The 19,953-nt window shown below is 39.9% G+C and overlaps 1 protein-coding gene and 1 long non-coding RNA gene across 9 annotated transcripts in view; one reads left to right on the top strand and one right to left on the bottom strand.

Moving 5' to 3' along the window:
• Positions 1-4,938, top strand: part of PARP11 (poly(ADP-ribose) polymerase family member 11) — a 41,862-nt gene extending 36,924 nt beyond the window's left edge. For 7 of the 8 annotated variants that reach the window (XM_032874846.1, XM_032874847.1, XM_032874850.1 and 4 more), the window contains 2 exons: positions 1,696-1,847; positions 3,353-4,938. In XM_032874846.1, the coding sequence (XP_032730737.1) occupies positions 1,696-1,847; positions 3,353-3,669 (469 nt within the window). In that variant the 3' untranslated portion in view covers positions 3,670-4,938. The remainder of the gene's footprint in view (positions 1-1,695; positions 1,848-3,352) is intronic. The other variant, XM_032874853.1, reaches the window with a different exon arrangement.
• LOC116877823 lies at positions 4,717-19,009 on the bottom strand. Its single transcript, XR_004384720.1, has 2 exons — positions 18,945-19,009; positions 4,717-4,917 (listed from the first exon to the last, which is right to left on the bottom strand). It is a non-coding gene; the product is annotated as an uncharacterized LOC116877823 (long non-coding RNA).
• Positions 19,010-19,953: the final 944 nt, after the last annotated feature.

Here is a 19,953-nt window from a genome sequence, read left to right on the forward strand (position 1 = left end):
CTGAGAGTAACTTGAGTGGCATGTTTGCTTTCTTCTTGCGCCCTTCAATATTTTTATCAGTAATTTGGATGAAAATCTAGAGGGCTTGCTTATCACACTTGTGAAAGATTTAACATGAGACGGGGTAGCCTATTTGTTGTGTGAATGAGTCACGAGTCAGAAAGACCTTGGAAGAATTGAAACAGTCAAAAAGATTTGATTATCTTTTTTTTTTTTCTTACGATATTTTCCTTGCTTGGAACAGCAACCTGTGTGCATCATTAAAAAAAAAAAAAATGTGGTATCTACAGATCTAAAAAAGAAAGTCAGCAAATTTGTTTTCAGTGAAAACATGCTGGGTTTTTCTGAAGGACATATTTGTTTACCGCACATTCTTCTAACCTCATGCTTAATGGTCCGAAAGGCTGTCACCAGTAGACCAAACCACATATGTTTAAGTTTTGATACATGTTGCCAAATGACTCTTGAGAAAGACAATTTCCACTTCTCTCATTTAAATGCAACTGTCATTCCCCCACAAAGTCACTAAGTTGCATGTTGTTTATAAATTACGTATCTTTAAAAAATTGCTTTTCAAGATAAAGTTTAATTGAAATCAATCTACTACATTAGGCCTACAAATCAGCTTTACCAATATAGCTAGCCAAAAAGAGGTCTGGTTTGAGAATTGGAGGTTTGGAGTAACTACAAAGTGATGCCACTGTTAAGCCAGGAGAGCTGGTGCCGGCTGATGATATCTGGACTCTGCTTCTATTTCTTACTGACATTTGTAAATTAGAAGATACCCAGCAGGTTCTTGTCAACTAAAGGCTGTCCAGGAAAGAAAAGGGCCTGGAAGCTATGCTATATGAGGCTGTTTTCAGTTTGTTCGTTTTTTACTGTTACAGTCAGTCCTGCATTGAATATCTTTTTACGTGTAAGGAGAGATTTGTCCATTGGGAGGTGGGTTGAAGTGGATGGCTTCATGTTCCTCCCAGCTCTAAGATACAAAATTCACTTCAATCTAACCAATGTTTTCTAGTCTCTGGAGATAAAAAGATTAGGGCATGGTCCCTGCTGAAGGAGTTCAGTATTTAAAGTGGAATGGGGAGAAATCAGAGAGGAGATAAATCACGAGACTCTTGACTCCGGGAAACAAACTGAGGGTTGCGGAAAGGGAGGTAGGTGGCGGTATGGGTTAACTGGGTAATGGGTATTGAAGAGGGCGCATGATAGGGTGAGCACTGGGTGTTATACTCAACTAAGGAATCATTGAACATTATATCAAAAACTAATGATGTACTGTACTTTGGCTAATTGAATTTAAAAAAAGAAAAGAAATAAATAAAGACTGTGAACTTTATATTATTTAATTGTTTGTAGTGTCATTTTTAGGCATCTGTAAAGCTTGGCTGGTTTAGGCAATCAGTTAAACCTTCACTATGATGGGGCATCATCTGGGATATCTATATTTTTTAGTATAATTTTCAGTCTTAGGTATCAGTTTTAACTAATAATTTTTGGTAAGATGATATGTATTCAAGAACATTCAAGATTATTTCTCTTCCAGAGCTGCTTTGTCCACTTATGATTTACGTTAAGGAAGTATTTTCTGTTTCACCCTTTGTGTTGAACTTGGCTCTTCTGAAAACTTGTTAATTGTCACTTATGGTCTGTTTCTCTGTGTGTTTTGTGCTGTGTGTATTGTGTTTTTAGGAAAAAGGCTCAGCTCAAGAAAAAAAGAGGCGTGCCTCAGATTAATGAACAAATGCTCTTTCATGGTACCAGCAGTGAATTTGTGGAAGCAATTTGCATTCATAACTTCGATTGGAGAATAAATGGTATCCATGGTGCTCTCTTTGGGAAAGGTAATTATCAGAATTCCAGGTCTCATTGGAATCCTCCGAGAGATTCTTCTCTCTTTAGAGATTGTTTTATAAGTCAGGAGTTTGATAGTCATTAAGTCAAAAGTTACTTTACTAGGTTCCTCGTACACCCTCAGAATTTCTGAGCCACAGAAAAGCTACTTCTTTGCACGTACAGGGTAGAAGTAAGACTTTGACACCTCTTTCAGATTAAATAGTTCCCCCAGTCCCAGTCATTCAGGTGGGACAATCATGTCCCAATTAGCTGGTTTTTGCGTTACATTTAATTTCCATGTATAAATCCTTTCCATGGGTAAGTCTCTGTAATAAACTGTTTTATATTAAATATACAGAGAACTATAAAATGCATTCATTGCATTGTGGACAGGTCTACGTACTAGTACTTTTTGTTTTGATTTTTCAAAAATGGTAAGTAGCCATATTAATGAGCAATGAGGAATAATGGGGGAATTCCTCACCCCTTTCTAATGTTGTGAAAGTCCAAGCTCTCCATTTTATGCCCATGACTCAAGGAAATTATGGTGAGAGATGAGGAGAAAAGATAGGGATGGGCATTTATTTTTTTGGTCCTTACTGTGTACCTTATGTCCCACAAGAGAGCTGGCTGCTACTTAGGATGGAGACATGCTACATTTTCCTAAAGTAGATTAAATTTTTTAAAATAATTACCGAAAAGGCCATTCTATTGATTTAACTGTACAGGGATGGGAAAAGTGTGCTGTTAATCCTGTCAGTACGGCGTAATCTGAGACTTGGCGATTCATTTCCCAAATTTTTTAGAGTAAATATTGCCTTCATGATGTCAGTCTCCTATGCCTACCCTTTTGGAAGAGTTGATGCTTTATTGAGTTTTCAGATTTTGGTGACAAACCTGTGTGAAGTTGTTCTTCTGAAGTGCTCAGATAGGAACAGCACTACACTCTTCAGAGGCCCTTTTCGTGGTTATTGGGTTCTATTATCTCCAGAAATATTCTTGACTTGTCACCCTGTAACATAATATGGTTTCTTGGGTTTTGAAGTAATCTCTGCAGACCGGTCATTCTCACTGTGCTCAGCAGGGTGCCAGTGGATGCTGGATGAGGGCCGTGGGCTGAGGAAGGCAGTGGAGGCAAATAGAAATGAATGGGAGACCCAAGCAGCTCAAACTCAGGTCTCACCACACGCTTACTCACAGGAACAGTTTGTCTGTGTCTTACATACTGGATTTCTTTGTAAGCTTTCTTTCCAAAACAGAAGTCTGGTCACTTCATTTTGGTGGGAGTAGGGGAGGGTGTTGATGGCATGGAATGGTACAAAAATTTATAAAAAATTTATCCATGGATTTCTGTTCTCTCTCAGAGATCTATAGATGAGGAAATTCCACATCTGTTTTCCTTAGATGATTCCATGTGTCTATTCCCCTAACAATTAGAGTGTTTTTGCTTGTGTTTCATACATTCTTCAGAGTAATCCTGGCTTTTTTTTTTTCTTGGTCCTTTTTGTTTAAGGAACCTATTTTGCTAGAGATGCTATTTACTCCAGTCGCTTCTGCAAAGACGACATAAAACACGGAAACACATTCCAAATTCATGGCGTAAGCTTGCAACAGCGGCATCTGTTTAGAACGTATAAATCTATGTTTCTCGCTCGAGTGCTAATTGGAGATTACATAAACGGAGACTCCAAATACATGCGACCTCCTTCCAAAGACGGGAGCTATGTGAATTTATATGACAGCTGTGTGGATGATACCTGGGACCCAAAGATCTTTGTGGTGTTTGATGCCAACCAGATCTATCCTGAGTACTTAATAGACTTTTATTGATTTCACTTCCAAATCTCAGTGGTCAAGGAAGTTCTGTGCTTTTTTTGCAGGAAGATTTGCTCTCCTGTCATCTAGCCACTAAATGTTCACTATCTGATACTTTTGAAACAGATATGAAAAAAAAAAGTGGCCTCCATATAAAAAGACATACTGACTTTAAGGTTGGTTTTTTGTTGTTTTGTTTTTGTCCGTTGCTCGCAGTCTTGTTTGTTAAAGATTGATACAATACCGTTGCCATTTGAACACAGAGGCGAAAGGTAGCACTCAAAACTGAATCAGCTGAGTCTCAATTACCGTGATCATTCAGAGTCTGTAAAGTTTACATGTGTGTTATATTTATTCATATATATGTCCAAAAAATAAAAAAAACAGACATAACTGTGTCGTCCCTTCAGAGGAATTGATCCTTTGTAAATTGAATCCTGACATTATTATCCACCAATCAATACATTGCCTTGTTGGTCTTCCAAAGCAGGGATTTAAAATCTCAAAGCAGGCTGAGTACCGTGGGAAAAATCAGAAATACAAATGTTATTTACCAAGCTGCCAGACCAACCAAAAGGAGAAAGTCAAGGTAGAGTGTCCAGCTTCTGATCACCCAGGGGCACAGAGTGCAGTCTGAGACTGCTCCTGTCATTCTCTTATCTCCTACGTCAGAACTGACAAGTGCTGCAGACTGTAATTAGTCCACAGTTCACCCACCAGGGCTCTTGAATTCTCATACCATGACTTGCTCCACACAGTGTTTACTGCCTCTTCAACATGAAACGCTTACTGCTTTACCAAAACATGTATTTTTCCCTTTGCTTTGGGGTCCCTACAATAATTACTTGTAAGATTCCTTATCTGCTCCCCACCACACACAGCTGTGCAACAGCAATTCCTAATACTCACATTTTTAAGTTGGATCTCCCCATTCTAAATCATTGCAGAAGGCAGGGGGTTCTGGGATCAAATCTGGTTTAGCCTTTTGAGTAGTAAATTGACAATCTGCTAACACTTAAAAAGTTAGATGCAGTTCATAATCATGTGTAATGGAAGTTCATCTACCTGTTCCATCTGTTTTGCTGTTATTCTATTCCAAAGAAGAATAAGTAATGTTGGGACAGCTTTCTGCCCCTAGAGGCGTTCTGGCAGAGGCTAGACAATGACTGGGCAGAAATGTCATACAAGAGTTCAGGTGTCAGTTGGAGGAATTGGCCATATGATGGTTGAGTGTTTCCCCACCTTGATTTTCCATGATTCTACCTGAGGAAAAAAAAAAAAAAAAGAAAAGAAAAACACACCTGTATCAAGCCTTGCCAGAAAACCTTTTCCTAACTTAGTCTAATACGGAACTCTCTTTCCATTATCCTCATTCAGTTTTGAGTGAGAAGTTGTGAACACAGGTTAACTTTTCAGGGAAAAGCCAGTCAATGTTCCATGCCTGTGTTGTTCATTTTAGTCATTTGCATTGAGAGAACATCTAGAAATCATAAAAAAGGAAGCGTATAGACCAATATTAGGCATGGTAATTCTTCAACTGCCATATATCCCCAGATTTTTGTTGTAGCTCAGATTAGATGAAACTGTACAGTTGAAAGTAAGTAGTACACAGGAAACTGTTACGTACAATACTTTGAAACCAAGCAGCAACAAAGATTTCCTGACTTAGATGTGCACATTAAGAGCCAGTTTACATGAAAGGCTGTGAATATTTATGAGGAGCCCATTTTAGAAACATGCAGAGATGATCATGGAAATAATTGGAATAAAAGTCACCAGACTACCTTGTGAGAGATAGCAAACTATTGCTCTAGATTCATTCACAAAAGAACAATGTTAGAGACATTAGGAATTCAGATTTTGAAAATCTTTTTATTCTATTTATTTGTTACTTACACACCAAAAAAAAAGAAAAAAAGAAAAAAAGTTACAGTAATCCCTTCAATATGGCTGTCCTTTTTTTCAACTTAACACCATTTCACTTCCCGTCACTGGAACGGAGTATCTGTTGTAGCATTTGGGAGTTATTCTTGTAGATGTGCAGATCTTATCTCAAGGTGTGACTAAAAGCCCAGAGTTGAGGTTTGCAAGACAGTCTGTATGAACTCTGAACTTAACTAGTTGGCTCAGATGTAGTAAATAGAATGGATTGCAATAGACATTGTAAGAAAGAATTCTGGTTTTCTTGTCTGACAATGTACTGCCAATTCTTTTATAATGAAGAACTAATTTTGATAAAATTTTCAGTGTGATAGTGTGGCATTAATTGATATTAAAATTCTGTTCATTTTGATCAATAGATTGAGTTGGGAACTCCTAATTAGTATATAATAGACTGGACACAACCATCTGTCCCCTTTTCCTCTTGCCCTAATATACATAGTATGCATGGCAAGAGTAAAGAGAACCTATTCCAGACTAATGAATAAATGATTTTTAAAATTATACATTGAACAAATTGCAGCTGATAGTGATTTTTCTCTTCCACATTGATGTCAGCCTCAGGGTAAAAAAAAAAATGTGTTTATAAGAAACAGTTTCATAAATCTTGTGGTTATGAACAGGAAGGTTTTTATATTAGTGCAACTTTCATTTCTAGACTGTTATGGTGATGCTAAAGCGTTTGGAGCCATTTTTGATATGTGAATATATTGTTTTTACATGTGATTAAAGCTTTCCGTAGCAGGGCTTGGTTGTCTGTGTATGCCATATATTTGTTTCTGTGATTTCTGCGTCTCATCTCCACCTTGCATTACTTAAGCCTACATTTGCAGCTCGAACTTAACGGGCCCTTGAGAAGTCTGTTCCCTCTAACTCTTATATAACCCACTTACAGGTGGGGGGGCAGTCTCTTGTTCTTGGTGTAAGTCATTGTAAGCAACAGCTAATCAAATGATCATTGAGAAAATAATTTACTCTGCTGTTGAAAATTCCAAAACAGTTCAAGGCCAAGAGCCTACAGACAGTGTCCTTTACTCTCGGTGTGCTCCCCCAGCTCAGAGGAGCAATTCTGGGGGGTGCGTCTACATGCATCCGAGGAGCATGCTTCCTGCAGTTCATCCAGCTTCCAGCCACTCCTGCTATGTCCACAGTAAGTTTTGAAGCAAGTTAGACATTTCATTCAATCTTTCATCTTTTGTTGGCAAAAAAAAAAAAGGGGGGGATCTATCCAAAGATGTCTTAATTTTACAGGTGAGAGACATGAGAGACGGAAGGATCAAAGCTTACCTGTGGAGGAGAGACAAGATGGCAGAAGAGTAGAGGACTCGTTTCATCCGGTCCCTGAAATTTTAGCTACATATCTATCAAATCATTCTGAACACCTCTGAATTCAACCTGAGATGTAAGAAAAAGAACTGCTGGAATTCTACAAATAGAAAAGTGACCACTTTTGCAAGGTAGGAGGTGCAAAAAAGTGAATCTGAGCGGATATATTGGAAGATAAATGGTGGTGGGTGGGGGGAGTCTCTGTAAGCCAGCTACCGGAAAGTGATAGAGCCCCAGAGTCCTAAACCCGAAACTTTAGAAATCTGCTCCAGTGAAAGATGTCCCTGCCTGAAAGGTGCTCAGGTGGTGAAACGGGGCAGAATGCTAGGCAGGAGAGTGTGGTCTCAGGATCCCGGGGTCACAGAAAGAACGAGGGTGCCCGAGCCAGCAGAGTTCCCAAGCATTGAGAGAGGGGAAACCAGCTATGGTCAATGAGCCCAAGAGGGGTTCTCAGTTTGCTGTAAACCCAGAACCACGGCCTGATGGGGCAGCCACTCTCCCTGTGGGGGCCCTGCAAAGGTCAGAACCATGGCAACCCTCCTCCTTCCCCCAGGAGGATTGGCATGAGTGTGAACTGCAGTAGTCTGCAGAGTTTGTTGCACACAAAAGTGAAGACTGATTTTCCCTGAGGGTTTACTGAAGAGAAGGGGCCATGATCTTTCACCTTCAGGACTGGAGAGTGGGGCACTGCCATTTTTATTTTCATCCTCTAAAGGCCTGAAAGCCTTTAGGGAACAAAAGCCACATAGAGCAACCCCAAACAGCCTACACAGAGCCTGGCCCCCTGGCAAGGGGCATTGCAGCTCCACCCAGGTGAAGATACCTGAGAATCAGCACAGCAGCCCCTCCCCCAGAAGACCAGCCAGAACATCAGGCAAATACCAAGTTTACAGAGCACACAGAATTGCAAAACTCCAGCACCAGGGGAAAATAATATATCAAATTCAAAGATTTTTTTCCTCATGATTCTTTTATTTTTCAGTTTAAATTTTTCCTTTTTGTTCTTTTCAACCCGTTTCTTATTTCATCAACTCTTTGTTCTTAAGTCCTTTATTAACTTTTATTGTTATATTTACATTTTATAGATATATTCAATTTCTGGCTTCCTTTCACTGTATTCAGAGTGTGTGTGTCTATATATATAGAGAGAGAGACACACACACATACATATTACTTTCTTTAAAATTTGGGATTTGGTGTCTTTTAAAAGACCAAAGTACACCCAGGACCAAGTGGATCACCCTATTTTGTCCACCTGGGAGATTATTCCCCCCTCCTCCATTTATTTGCTTTTGTTTTTTGGTTTCTGACCTCTTCAGATTTCTCTAGTGGGTATTTTGCTTGGGTCATGGTTGATATTTTTTATTTTCTTTTCATTCATCCATTCTTCTATTGAGCAAAATGACTAGAAGGAGGAATTCACAACGAAAGAGAACCAGAGGTAATACACTCCATCACAGATATAATCAATATGGATATAAGTAAAATGTCAGAGCTGGAATTCAGGATAATGATTATAAAGTTATTAGCTGGACTTGAAAAAAGCATAACAGACGTTAGAAAATCTCTTAGTGCAGAAAAAATCTAATTAGGCTGAAATTAAAAATGCTTTAACTGAGATGCAGTCTTAAATGGATGTTCTAACAGCTAGAATAAATGAAGCAGAAGGGAGAGTCAGTGACATAAAGGCCAAGATGACGGAAAGGAAGGAAGCTGAGGAAAAGAGGGCAAAACAACTAATGGACCATGAGGGGAGGAATAAAGAAGTCAACAATACCATAAAGTGAAACAATATTAGAATTATTGGGGTCCTAGAGGAAGAAGAGAGAGAGGGATGGAAGATATATTTGAGCAAATTTTAGCTGAGAACTTCCCTAATCTGAGGAAGGAAACAGGCATTCAAGTCCAACAGGTAGAACACCCCCCCCAAGTCAATAAAAATAAATCAACACCCTGACATAATAGTGAAGCTTCCAAATTTCAGAGATAAAAGAGAAAATTCTGGAAGCAGCTCAAGATAAGAGGTCCTTAACTTGCAATGGTAAAAACATTAGACTGGCAGAAGACCTATCCACAGAAACCTGGTAGGCCAGAAAGGGCTGGGATGATATATTTAGGGTACTAAATGAGAAAAACATGCAGCCAAGAATACTTCATCCAGCAAGGGTGTTTTTCAGAATGGAAAGAGAGATAAAGAGCTCCCAGGACAAATAGAAACTAAGAGAATTTGTGATCACTAAACCAGCCCTTCAAGAAATATTAAAGGGCATCTTGTAAGCAAAGAGAGAGCCCAAAAGTAACATAGACCAGAAAGAAACAATCTATAGAAACGAGGACTTTACAGGTAATACAATGGTACTAAAATCCTATCTTTCAGTAGTTACTCTGAATGTAAATGGGCTAAATGCGCCTATCAAAAGATACAGGGGTATCTTTTGATTAAAAAAAAAAAAAAAGCAAATCCCATCTATATGCTGTCTACTACAAGAGATTCATTTTAGACTTAAAGACACGTCCAGATTGAAAGTGAGGGTGTGGAGAACTATTTTTCATGCTAATGGACATCAAAATCAACCTGAGGTAACAATCCTGATATCAAACAAATTAGATTTTAAACCAAAGACTGTAGAAAGGAATGAAGAGGGACACTATATCGTACTTAAAGGGTCTATCCAGCAAATCTAACAATTATAAATATTAATGCTCCTAACTTGGGAGCAGCCAGTTATGCAAACCAATTAATAACAAAATTAAAGAAATAGATTGATAATACAATAATAATAGGGGACTTTCACACCCCACTCACAGCAATGGACAGATCTAAGCAGAAGATCTACAAAGAAACAAGGACTTTGAATGACACACTGGACCAGATGGACTTCACAGATAAATACAGAGCATTCCATCCTAAACCAACAGAATACACATTCTTCTTGAGTGCACATGGAACATTCTCCAGAATAGATCACATACTGGGTCACAAATCAGGTCTCAACTGGTATCAAAAGATTGGGATTATTCCTTGCATATTCTCAGACCACAATGCTTTGAAATTTGAAACTCAATCACAAGAGGAAATTTGCAAGGAACTCAAACACTTGTAGGCTAAAGAGCATTCTACTAAAGAATGAATGGGTCAACCAGGAAATTAAAGGTGAATCTTAAAAATTCTTGGAAATAAATGAAAATTGAAACACAAGTGTTCAAAATCTTTGGGATACAGCAAAGGTGGTCCTAAGAGGAAAGTACATAGCAATACAAGCCTTTCTCAAAAAATTAGAAAAGTCTCAAACACACAAGCTAACCTTACACCTAAAGGAGCTGGAGAAAGAACAGCAAATAAAGCCTAAACCAAGCAGGAGAAGAGAAATAATAAAGATTAGAGAGAAATCAATGAACTAGAAACCAGAAGAACAATAGAACAGATCAATGAAACTAGAAACTGGTCCTTTGAAAGATTAATAAGATCAATAAACCCCTAGCTATCCTTATCAAAAAGAAAAGAGAAAGGACCCAAATTAATAAAATCATGAGTGAAAGAGGAGAGATCACAACCAACACCAAGAAAATAAAATTTTAAGAACATATTATGAGCAACTATATGCCAACAAAATAGGCAATCTGGAAGAAATGGATGCATTCCTGGAAACTTATAAACTACCAAAACTGAAACAGGAAAGAATAGAAAACCTGAACAGACCCATAACCAGCAAAGAAATTGACAGTAATCCAAAAAATCTCAAAACAAGTAAGAGTCCAGGTCCAGACAGCTCCCCGGGGAATTCTACCAAACATTTAAAGAAGAACTAATACCTGTTCTTCTGAAGCTGTTTCAAAAAATAGAAATGGAAGGAAAACTTTCAAACTCATTCTATGAAGCCAGTGTTACCTTGATCCCAAAACTAGACAAAGACCCCATCAGAAAGGAGAAATAAAGAACAGTATCCCTGATGAACATGGATGCCAAAATTTTCACTGAGATACTAGACATTAGGATTCAACAGTATCTTAAAAGGATTATTCACCACAACCAAGTGGGATTTATTCCTGGGCTGTAAGGGTGGTTCAACATTCGCAAATCAATCAATGTGATACATTTCATTAGTAAAAGAAAGGACAAGAACCATATGAATCTCTCAAATGATGCAGAAGAAGCATTTGACAAAATACAGCATTCTTTCTTGATTAAAACTCTCCACAGTGTAGGGATAGAGGGGCCATACCTCAATATCATAAAAGCCATATGAGAATCCCACAGCTAATATCATTCTTAGTGGGGAAAACCTGAGAGCTTTTTCCTAAAGGTCAGGAACACAACAGGGATGCCCACTGTCACCACTGTTGTTCCACATAGTACTAGAAGTCCTAGCCTCAGCAATCAGATGACAAAAAGAAATAAAAGGCATTCAAATTGGCAAAGATGAAGTCAAACCCTCACTCTTCACAGATGACATGATACTTTCCATAGGAAAACCGAAAGACTCTTGCCCCAAATTGCTAGAATTCATACAGGAATTCAGCAATATGGCAGGATATAAAATCAATGCACAGAAATCAGTTGCATTTCTATACGTTTACAGTAAGACAGAAGAAAGAGAAATTAAGGACTCAATCCCATTTATAATTGCACCCAAAACCATAAGATATCTAGGAATAAACCAAAGAGGTAAAGGATCTGTACTCTAAAATCTACAGAATACTTAAGAAAGAAATTGAAGAGGACACATAGAAATGGAAAAACCTCCACCGTCATGGATTGGAAGAATAAATATTGTTAAAATGTCTTGCTACCCAGAGCAATCTACACATTCAATACAGTCCCCATCAAAATACCATCAACATTTTTCACAGCTGGAATAAATAATCCTAAAATTTGTATAGAACTAGAAAAGCCCTTGAAGAGCCAGAGGAATGTTGAAAAAGAAAACCAAAACTGGGGGCATCACAATGCCAGACTTCAAGCTCTATTAAAAAGCTGTAATAAGACAGTATGGTACTGGCTCAAAAACAGACACATAGATCAAAGAAACAGAATAAAGAACCCAGAAATGGGCCCTCAACTCCATGGTCAACTTATCTTTGACAAAGCAGGAAAAAATACTCAATGGATAAAGGATAGTCTTTTCAATAAACGGTGCTGGGAAAACTGGACCATTTTCTTACACCACGCACAAAAATAAACTCAAACTGGATAAAAGACCCAAATAGACAGGAATCCATCAAAATCCTAGAGGAGAGGTCCTCTTCGACCTCAGCTGCAGGAGCTTCTTGCTAGACACATCTCCAAAGGTAAGGGGAACAAAAGCAAAAATTCACTATTGGGACTTCATCCAGATAAAAAGCTTCTGCACAGCAAAAGAGTCAACAAAACCGAAAGGCAATCTATGGAATGGTAGAAGGTATTTGCAAATGACACATCAGATAAAGGGCTAGTATCCAAGATGTATAAAGAACTTATCAAACTCAACACCCCCAAACCAAATAATCCAATCAAGAAATGGGCAAAAGACATGAACAGATGTTTCTACAAAGAAGACATACAAATGGCCAACAGACACATGAAAAAATGTTCCACATCACTCAGCATCAGGGAAATACAAATCAAAACCCCAATGAGATACCACTTCACACCAGTCTGACTAAAATTAGCAAGTCAGGAAACAACAAGTATTCACAAGGATGTGGAGAAAGGGGAACCCTCTTAAGCTGTTGGTGGAAATGCAAGCTGGTGTAGCCACTCTGGAAAACAGTATGGAGGTTCCTCAATATGTTAAAAATAGAACTACCCTATGACCCAGCAATTGCACTAGTAGGTATTTATCTAAGAGATACAAATGTAGTGATCCATAGGGGCACCTGCACTACTAGGTATTTATCCAAGAGATACAAATGTAGTGATCCAAAGGGGCACCTGCATCCCAGTGTTTATAGCAGCAATGTCCACAATAGCCAGACTGTGGAAAAAACTAAGATGTCCATTGACAGATGAATGGATAAAGAAGATGTGGTTCATATATACAATGGAATATTAATCCGCCATCAGAAAGGATGAATACTTACTATTTACATCCATACTTACTAGTTCCATCAATACTTACTAGTTTACATCAATACTTACTAGTTCCATCATGTGGATGGAACTGGAGGATATTATGCTAAGTGAAATAAGTGAGTCAGAGAAAGACAATTATCATGGTTTCACTCATAAGCAGAATTAGAGGAAACAATGCAGAGGATCATAGGGGAAGGGAGGGAAACCTGAATGGAAAGTCGTCAGAGAGGGAGAAAAACCATCAGACTCTTAATTATAGGAAACAAACTGAGGGTTGTTGGAGGGGCGGTGGGTGGGAGAATGGGGTAACTGGGTGATGGGCATTAAGGATGGCATATGATTGGATGAGCACTGGCTGTTATAAGCAACTGATACATTACTGAACACTACATCTGAAACTAATGATGTACTATATGTTAGCTAATTGAATCTAATTTTTTTTTAAAGGCTTACCTTTGGAAACAAATCAGGTTTTTTATTCATTAAATCATGTCCCAGTCTATATACATGTTGGCCTGTTGGTAAGGCTCAGTGTGATGAAATGCAGCTCTGATGGTATAGAAATGTGACATCTTTACAAGTTCTGTTCCTAGGCCATCCCAGCTTTGAGGCTGCTCTCCAGGTCGCCAAGGAATAGCAGTGGAAACAATCTGACAGCAGACCTAGTTGTGCTGTAGCCCCACATTGTCCATTCTCCTTGGGGAAGGATGTTCTGTTTGTTTTAAATAAACATTGTATTTTCTTTAAAATGAAGTCTATTTCTAGATGAAATTACACATTCTGTACTTGTAAAAAAAAAAGGAAAAATAAAAGGTAATGGAAAATAGCAAGGAAAGGAAAAAAAAAAAGCCTTGTCAAATATTGGTTTTTATTAGAAACTTTAGCACAAGGAGTTGACTTATTTTTACCCCTTTGCACTATATGCAGGAAAGGGTTTGGTAAAAACAAGCTGCCCTGGCTCATTTCCTATGAATAATTTTGTTATCTCACTTGGGGCAACACTGATGGAAGAGAGGAATATTTCAAAGAAATGGGAAATACACAATTATCGGGGGCTGCCTGGTTTTTGTGAATAGTACATACAGGAGACGTGAGCCCTACGTATCCAGGAAAGATGTTCTAAATTCATCCATGAAAGCTTCACTTTTTTGCAGAGGTGGTTCACTTCTCACGTTCCAGAGACTGCAGGCTGGAAGGAGGTGGAGAACTTCTGCGGTCTCCCTCTTTCCCCTGTCCCCTTCCTGTACTGAGCTACGCCTGACCCATCACAGGTAAAAAGCGGTCTTGGTTCTTCTTAACACCAAGACAGTAAATCCCTTGCTATTGCTGAGTTAAGTTGCCGGCTGTAAGATTATATAATCATTTTCTCAGCTCTAATTGCTTGGCTTTCATTCTTCAGCACTGCAGGCTGAGAACTTGGCTTTCATTTGAACTTTCTCACCGTGAGGCGATGTCGCTAAGAATTTAACATTGGTTTTATTCATTTTTAAGTGGCTTCTCATGAGTTTGGAACACAGGGTAATGCCAAGGACATTTGTTTTCCTACAGCTTTCTAGCTTTACTGTACCCTCAACCAAGAGGTTAACACAGTAAGCAGATGCTGACTCAGGCTTATGCTGACCTCACTATGATAAACCAGTTTAGGATAATCACAATCCAGGATTTAACCCAAATCATTTTTGCAATATTAATTGTAAATCCAGATTGTACTTCTTGGGTTTTCTTGTTCCTTTAAAAAAAAAAAAAATCCCTCTTCCTGAAGGACTCATTATGCTTTAATGTTTTCTGGCTAACATGTGGAAGCCACAGGCCTTATAAGCTCACATTTGATTAACATTCTTAGAGAATTCAGTGTTCGAGCCCAGTTCCTCTTCTTTATTCCTTTAAGAAGGAGATCAAGCACCATCTTGGGAATTGCTGATCTGAGTTATATTTCTAGCTTTGATGTCTGACTCAGCATGACCTTGGATAAATCAGCAGAGGAGAAGGTTCACTTTTTCAGAAGGTGAGGTTTATGAAAGACTCCTGTTAAAATTAAAAGACCTGACAGAGCATGGTTGGATTTCTCTAGGCAGCATCTGACCTGACTGAGGATGGTTTTGAGTTGGGGTCAAGAAAATACAGTAGCAGGGATCATGATGCATTGTGAAGCAAAAGTTTGGAATAGGAAAGGTAGGGAATGGCCCTGCTTCTCCCTGAACCTCTCCTGCCATTCCGTTCCCCGACCTTTCAAGTTCAGCACTTGGAGGTCCTGGGGCATGCCAGAAAGTGAACAAGTCAAGCCTGGCCTCTGCTCTCGTGAAAATCTAAGTCTAATAGGGAGGAAGGGAGGACATATCCTGAACTGTAACAAGAACAATATGCTTTCCCAAAGGGGGAGTTCAGGCCACTGTGAAAGCCTGTGACAACGGGACCTAAGCTATCCTAGAGAACTACAAAGCCTCCCCACGAAATGAAAGGTAAGTGGGTGTTTATTAGGTGAAGGACAGATTTTAGACCCCCAGCCACACCCAATGGTGTCACATCAGGCTTTCAGGAGATGAGAGGAACAAGGGGTGGGGAGGAGGCAGATTGTAGCATTTTAATCATTAAAATTAAGGTGAAAGAATCCAAGCTTCTTTAAGAACCAGAATGTGTTGTCTCCAACCCTGCGTCTGGGCCTGGGAGTCAGCTTTAAGAAAACTAGAACCAGTGCTAAGGGGTACATGGAGAGAGGAGCAGAGATTGTAGAGGTCTTTCTTTATGCAACTTACAAGGAGAATCAAGATGCTTGTTAGGTAAACTTGTGTATTCTTGCCCCCGTGCCTTTGCTCATGCCTTGCTGCTTCCCCCAGAACACATACTTTCCTACCTCTCTTCTTCCTTAAAAGTCCTGTCTGTCTGAAGCATGGGCCCTGGAGTCAGGTGACGAAGTTGAACCTGGCTCCACCACGCACCAGCTAACCGGCCTTGGAGAGGTTTCTCAGCCTCTCTGTGATTCAGTTTCCTCATCTATAAGTGGGGATAATAATGCCTACTTCATGCAATGAAATCACTCCTGTAGAGTGCATGGATAATGCCTGGCATATAGTAAGCTTCAGTCAATGTTAGTGGGTATTGATCTATAAGATCCTTCCTGTTTTCAGAAGTGTTCTGTAGCTAACTCAACCCTCATGGATCTGGGATTCTTATGGGATTCACGTTGCACTTGGAGTTGGGGCATACTTTTTTTTTCCCCCTTAGCATTTACTTGGCCAGTGGCCTTCAGCCAAAGACCACCAGAAGCAGTCCTGTAGTTAAGAAGTTGAGGGAGAACACAGACCATAGGGAACTGTGGAGTATCCCAGTAAGAGAGTCTTAGAAAGAGCTTATCATAGGATTTGGGCTTTGGGTGATTTGGTATAGCATCTAAGGAAGTAGCATTTTGCCCTTGAATGGATGCTGTCAGACAGCAAGGTGAGTCTTTGATTGGGTATCTCAGTAAATCTTATCTGTCTGGCTGGGAAGACGAGGTAGGGTAGCTGTAATTTATAAAGCAGTAGCAATCTCTCATTTTGGCTGAAAGGTGGCGATGTTTGGTATTCTGCAGGTGGACAGTGACCTTATTTTTGTATGTGCTTAGACAAAATTATGAAGTGGCCTTGCTTTGTCTCATTTTATCATAGTCTCCAATAACCTTGTCTAAGGTTCAAATTCTGTGAGATAGTTTAGGTTCGTACAGGAGAATAACATGACATAGCCCGAATGCCAGGCCAGTTTCTGAATGTCAGGGGCTGATCTTCTTGTCCTTCTCAACTTGTTAAATAACTCTTTTATCTGGGCCAGTTCCCTTCTTTGGGGAAATTCTAAGTGAATGTATTCATTCATTCATCAACAAACTCACTGAGCATCTCTCCGTGCTACTCAGCAGGCCCCATGCTCAGCAAAGGGCACAATGGTCAAAGCCCTGCTTTCAAGGAGCACCAAGTCTAGCATGAGAGATTTAAAGACTGTCTGCTTTAGTCATTTTTTAAAAAGATTTTATTTATTTATTTGACAAAGAGATAGAGAGAACACAAGCAGGCAGAGAGCAGGCTCCTTGCTGGGCAGAGAGCTGGATGCGGGGCTTGATTCCAGGACCCTGAGATCATGACCTGAGCTGAAGGCAGAGGCTTAACCCACTGAGCCACCCAGGTGCCCTTAGTCAGTCATTTTGATGGTTTTGATGGCATAAATGGCTTTTTCACCTTTCCTGTAAAGCCGTACTCCAGCCTGTGTCTGGAGGCACTCAGTCACACTAAGCACCCGCTCCCATTGAGACAATGTTAGTTTAATGCCGAAAGTTAGAAAATCTTCCCCGGATCTGTAATCCCCTCCCACTTGGAAGGTAACCTTCCATCACTTGGACCCAAGTCAAACTAATATTAAAGGCATATACAACAGGTTTTCTGTGTGTAACCTGTAGCCCCCCTATGTAGTCACCACATGAGAAGTGCAAGTGAACGCTGGATTCTTACATCTCAGTGCTGTACTAGTGACTCATAGTTTTCTCAAAAGAATAGTCCCCTTCAACAAATAATTTAATGTAATTGTGTTTTCTGAACGGCTTTGCTGTTTAGGTCTGTGTGGCTGGGGTCACTGGGGCTTCCTAGGCAAGTGGGAGCCACTGAGGGTGAGAGCAGCAAACACTAGGTGGCAGCACCTGCCTTCAGAACTGGCAGCGCCATCTGGGCGCTCAGTACCCATCTCTGCACTTTGGAGAGCAGGATAAAGGGACTCTCCAGAAACCATCTATCTCCTTTCTCCCTCTACCACTAGGTGGGACAGCCCCCACTCAAGGCCACTGGGGCATTCATTTGTCCCATAGGTAATAACTGCTGAGGAAATGGGGGGCCCCCTCCCAATAGTGACCTCTTCCAATGTTTTATAGTCTTGCCTGTTTGAAAGTTCTTCTGTACAACCATTCATTCACGTGATATCATCTCATCTTATTTTCTCTCCTTTTCTCATCTGAAAAGTTATTTAGTCAAGCAAATAATTATTGGGTACTTTCTGAGTCCATAAACACAAAGACAGTTACTCTTCAAAACTTACCTCTTCAGACATAAAATTATAATAAAATAATATAATATAATATAATATAATCTCCAGTTCTCTAACTTCTCTCTGGCCTCACCCTGCAGCTTTTCATATACCTGTGGTACCATCTCCAGGTGTGCTGTATATCATTCGCAAGTTATAGAGCCCCAAAGTCTCACCAACCTCTTTGACAGAGACAAGAGACTCAGTTTCTTACAATTGTGAAGTTAACACCTCAGAAAACAAAATGCGTCTTCTTTGCTGTTTATAAAATGTGTGCCAGAAAAGAGAGACCATAAACTTGGCTTAAAATTGGAATCCATGACATACCAACACGCGTTTTTGAATACTTTCTCTCAAACTCTGAAGAGCTGAACTTGGTACGCTACCATGTCTTTAAAGATAAAATTTCATACCATTCCTAAGAACCTGGGTGGGGGTGGGGGGGGGGTCAGATAATTTACCACTGTGGTAGGCAAAACGAACTGACTCCCTGAGGTCAGGTTTCAGCGCCAGAACCAGCTTAGATCCCAGTCACAGGCATTGGGATTTCCAGCCCAGTGATCCTTTGGCATAACTTTGGTGTAGTGTGGCTATATTTGCCTGATCTTAGCACTGATAGCCTTCATTTAAAAAGTAGGTGTTTTTTCAGATGAACATTTTGAAAATATATGTGTCATGTGTTTAGCATATTGTATTTGAAAAACAATGTACTATCGTGAAAAACAGGTTTTACAGTCAGACTGTTCTATGTTAGAGACCCACCTCTGCCACTTCAAGCCATGTGGCATTGGAGAGTTGCAGGACTCCTCTGAACTGCTGTTTCCTCATCTTTTCATGGTGTTGTAAGAATTAGCTTGAGACCGTGTGAGTATAAAAAGCATTTAGCATTGACACAGGCTAGTTGCTTAACACTGAGATATGATTTTATTACCTGTTGAGTAGTTCCAAGAAGAGGGTTTCTCTAAGGCAATGGTGGAAGGGACCAGAAGGTCTAAGAGAAGTTATGCCGTAGCCCTCTAGTGCATAGAACTCAACCTAGTCCTTTACTTCTCGGAAAGCATAAGAAACATGGAATGCTGGGAAGAAAAACCAAGGCAACATAAGGAACATAAATAAGAATATACCTATGATTTATTTTTTAATATTTATTTATGAGAAAGAGTGTGCCAGCAAGGTGAGAGGCAGAGGGAGAAGGAGAAAAAGAGAATCTCAAGCAGACTCCACACTGAGTGCAGAGCCTGATGCGGGGCCCAACATGGCATCCCTGAGATCATGACCTGAGCCAAACGAAGAGTCAGACACTTAACCAACTGAGCCACCCAGGTGCCCCAGCATATATCTATGATTCAGATTCCTTACTGTCCATCCATCCCTTGGTTTCCAGACAGATTCATATCTTGTGCATTCTAGACAGCCCTAGTGAACTGGGAACAAAGCAGAGTTGGGGTAAGGATAGGTGAATTTTGGGTGTCCCTTCCAGCCAGAGACCCTCTCATTGAGAATCCTTTCTACATTTTCCCAGTCAACAATAGCAACAATCACTTCTGACACTTTGGCTTCACCTAGACTATCACAGACTGCAGTTAAGTCACCTGCCATCATTGACTGTCAGGTGCCCAGGCCAGGTTGTAATTCATCGTCTTTTCTTCCAGCAGCACCTGCATCCATACCTTGAATGTCCGCATGTATATTTGTTGGCTTTATGATTAGTTGCATTAACCTGAATTCAGTCTTGGCTCTTCCACCAACTTGACAAGTCACTTCCTCCTCTGGGGCCTCAGTCCCCCATCTGTAAAATGAGGAGGTGGTCTGAAGCCCCCTCCTAGCTCTCATCTTCTGCAGTACCCCACTCTGACTCTCAAAGCAGCCAACAATATAAGTAAGATCAGTTCTTCAATTTATGTTCACAGTTCTCCAGCTTAGAGTCAGAATTGGACCAT

The sequence above is a fragment of the Lontra canadensis genome, unplaced genomic scaffold, assembly GCF_010015895.1.
Source record: "Lontra canadensis isolate GAN:19392208 unplaced genomic scaffold, GSC_riverotter_1.0 scaffold53, whole genome shotgun sequence".
NCBI lineage: Eukaryota > Metazoa > Chordata > Mammalia > Carnivora > Mustelidae > Lontra > Lontra canadensis.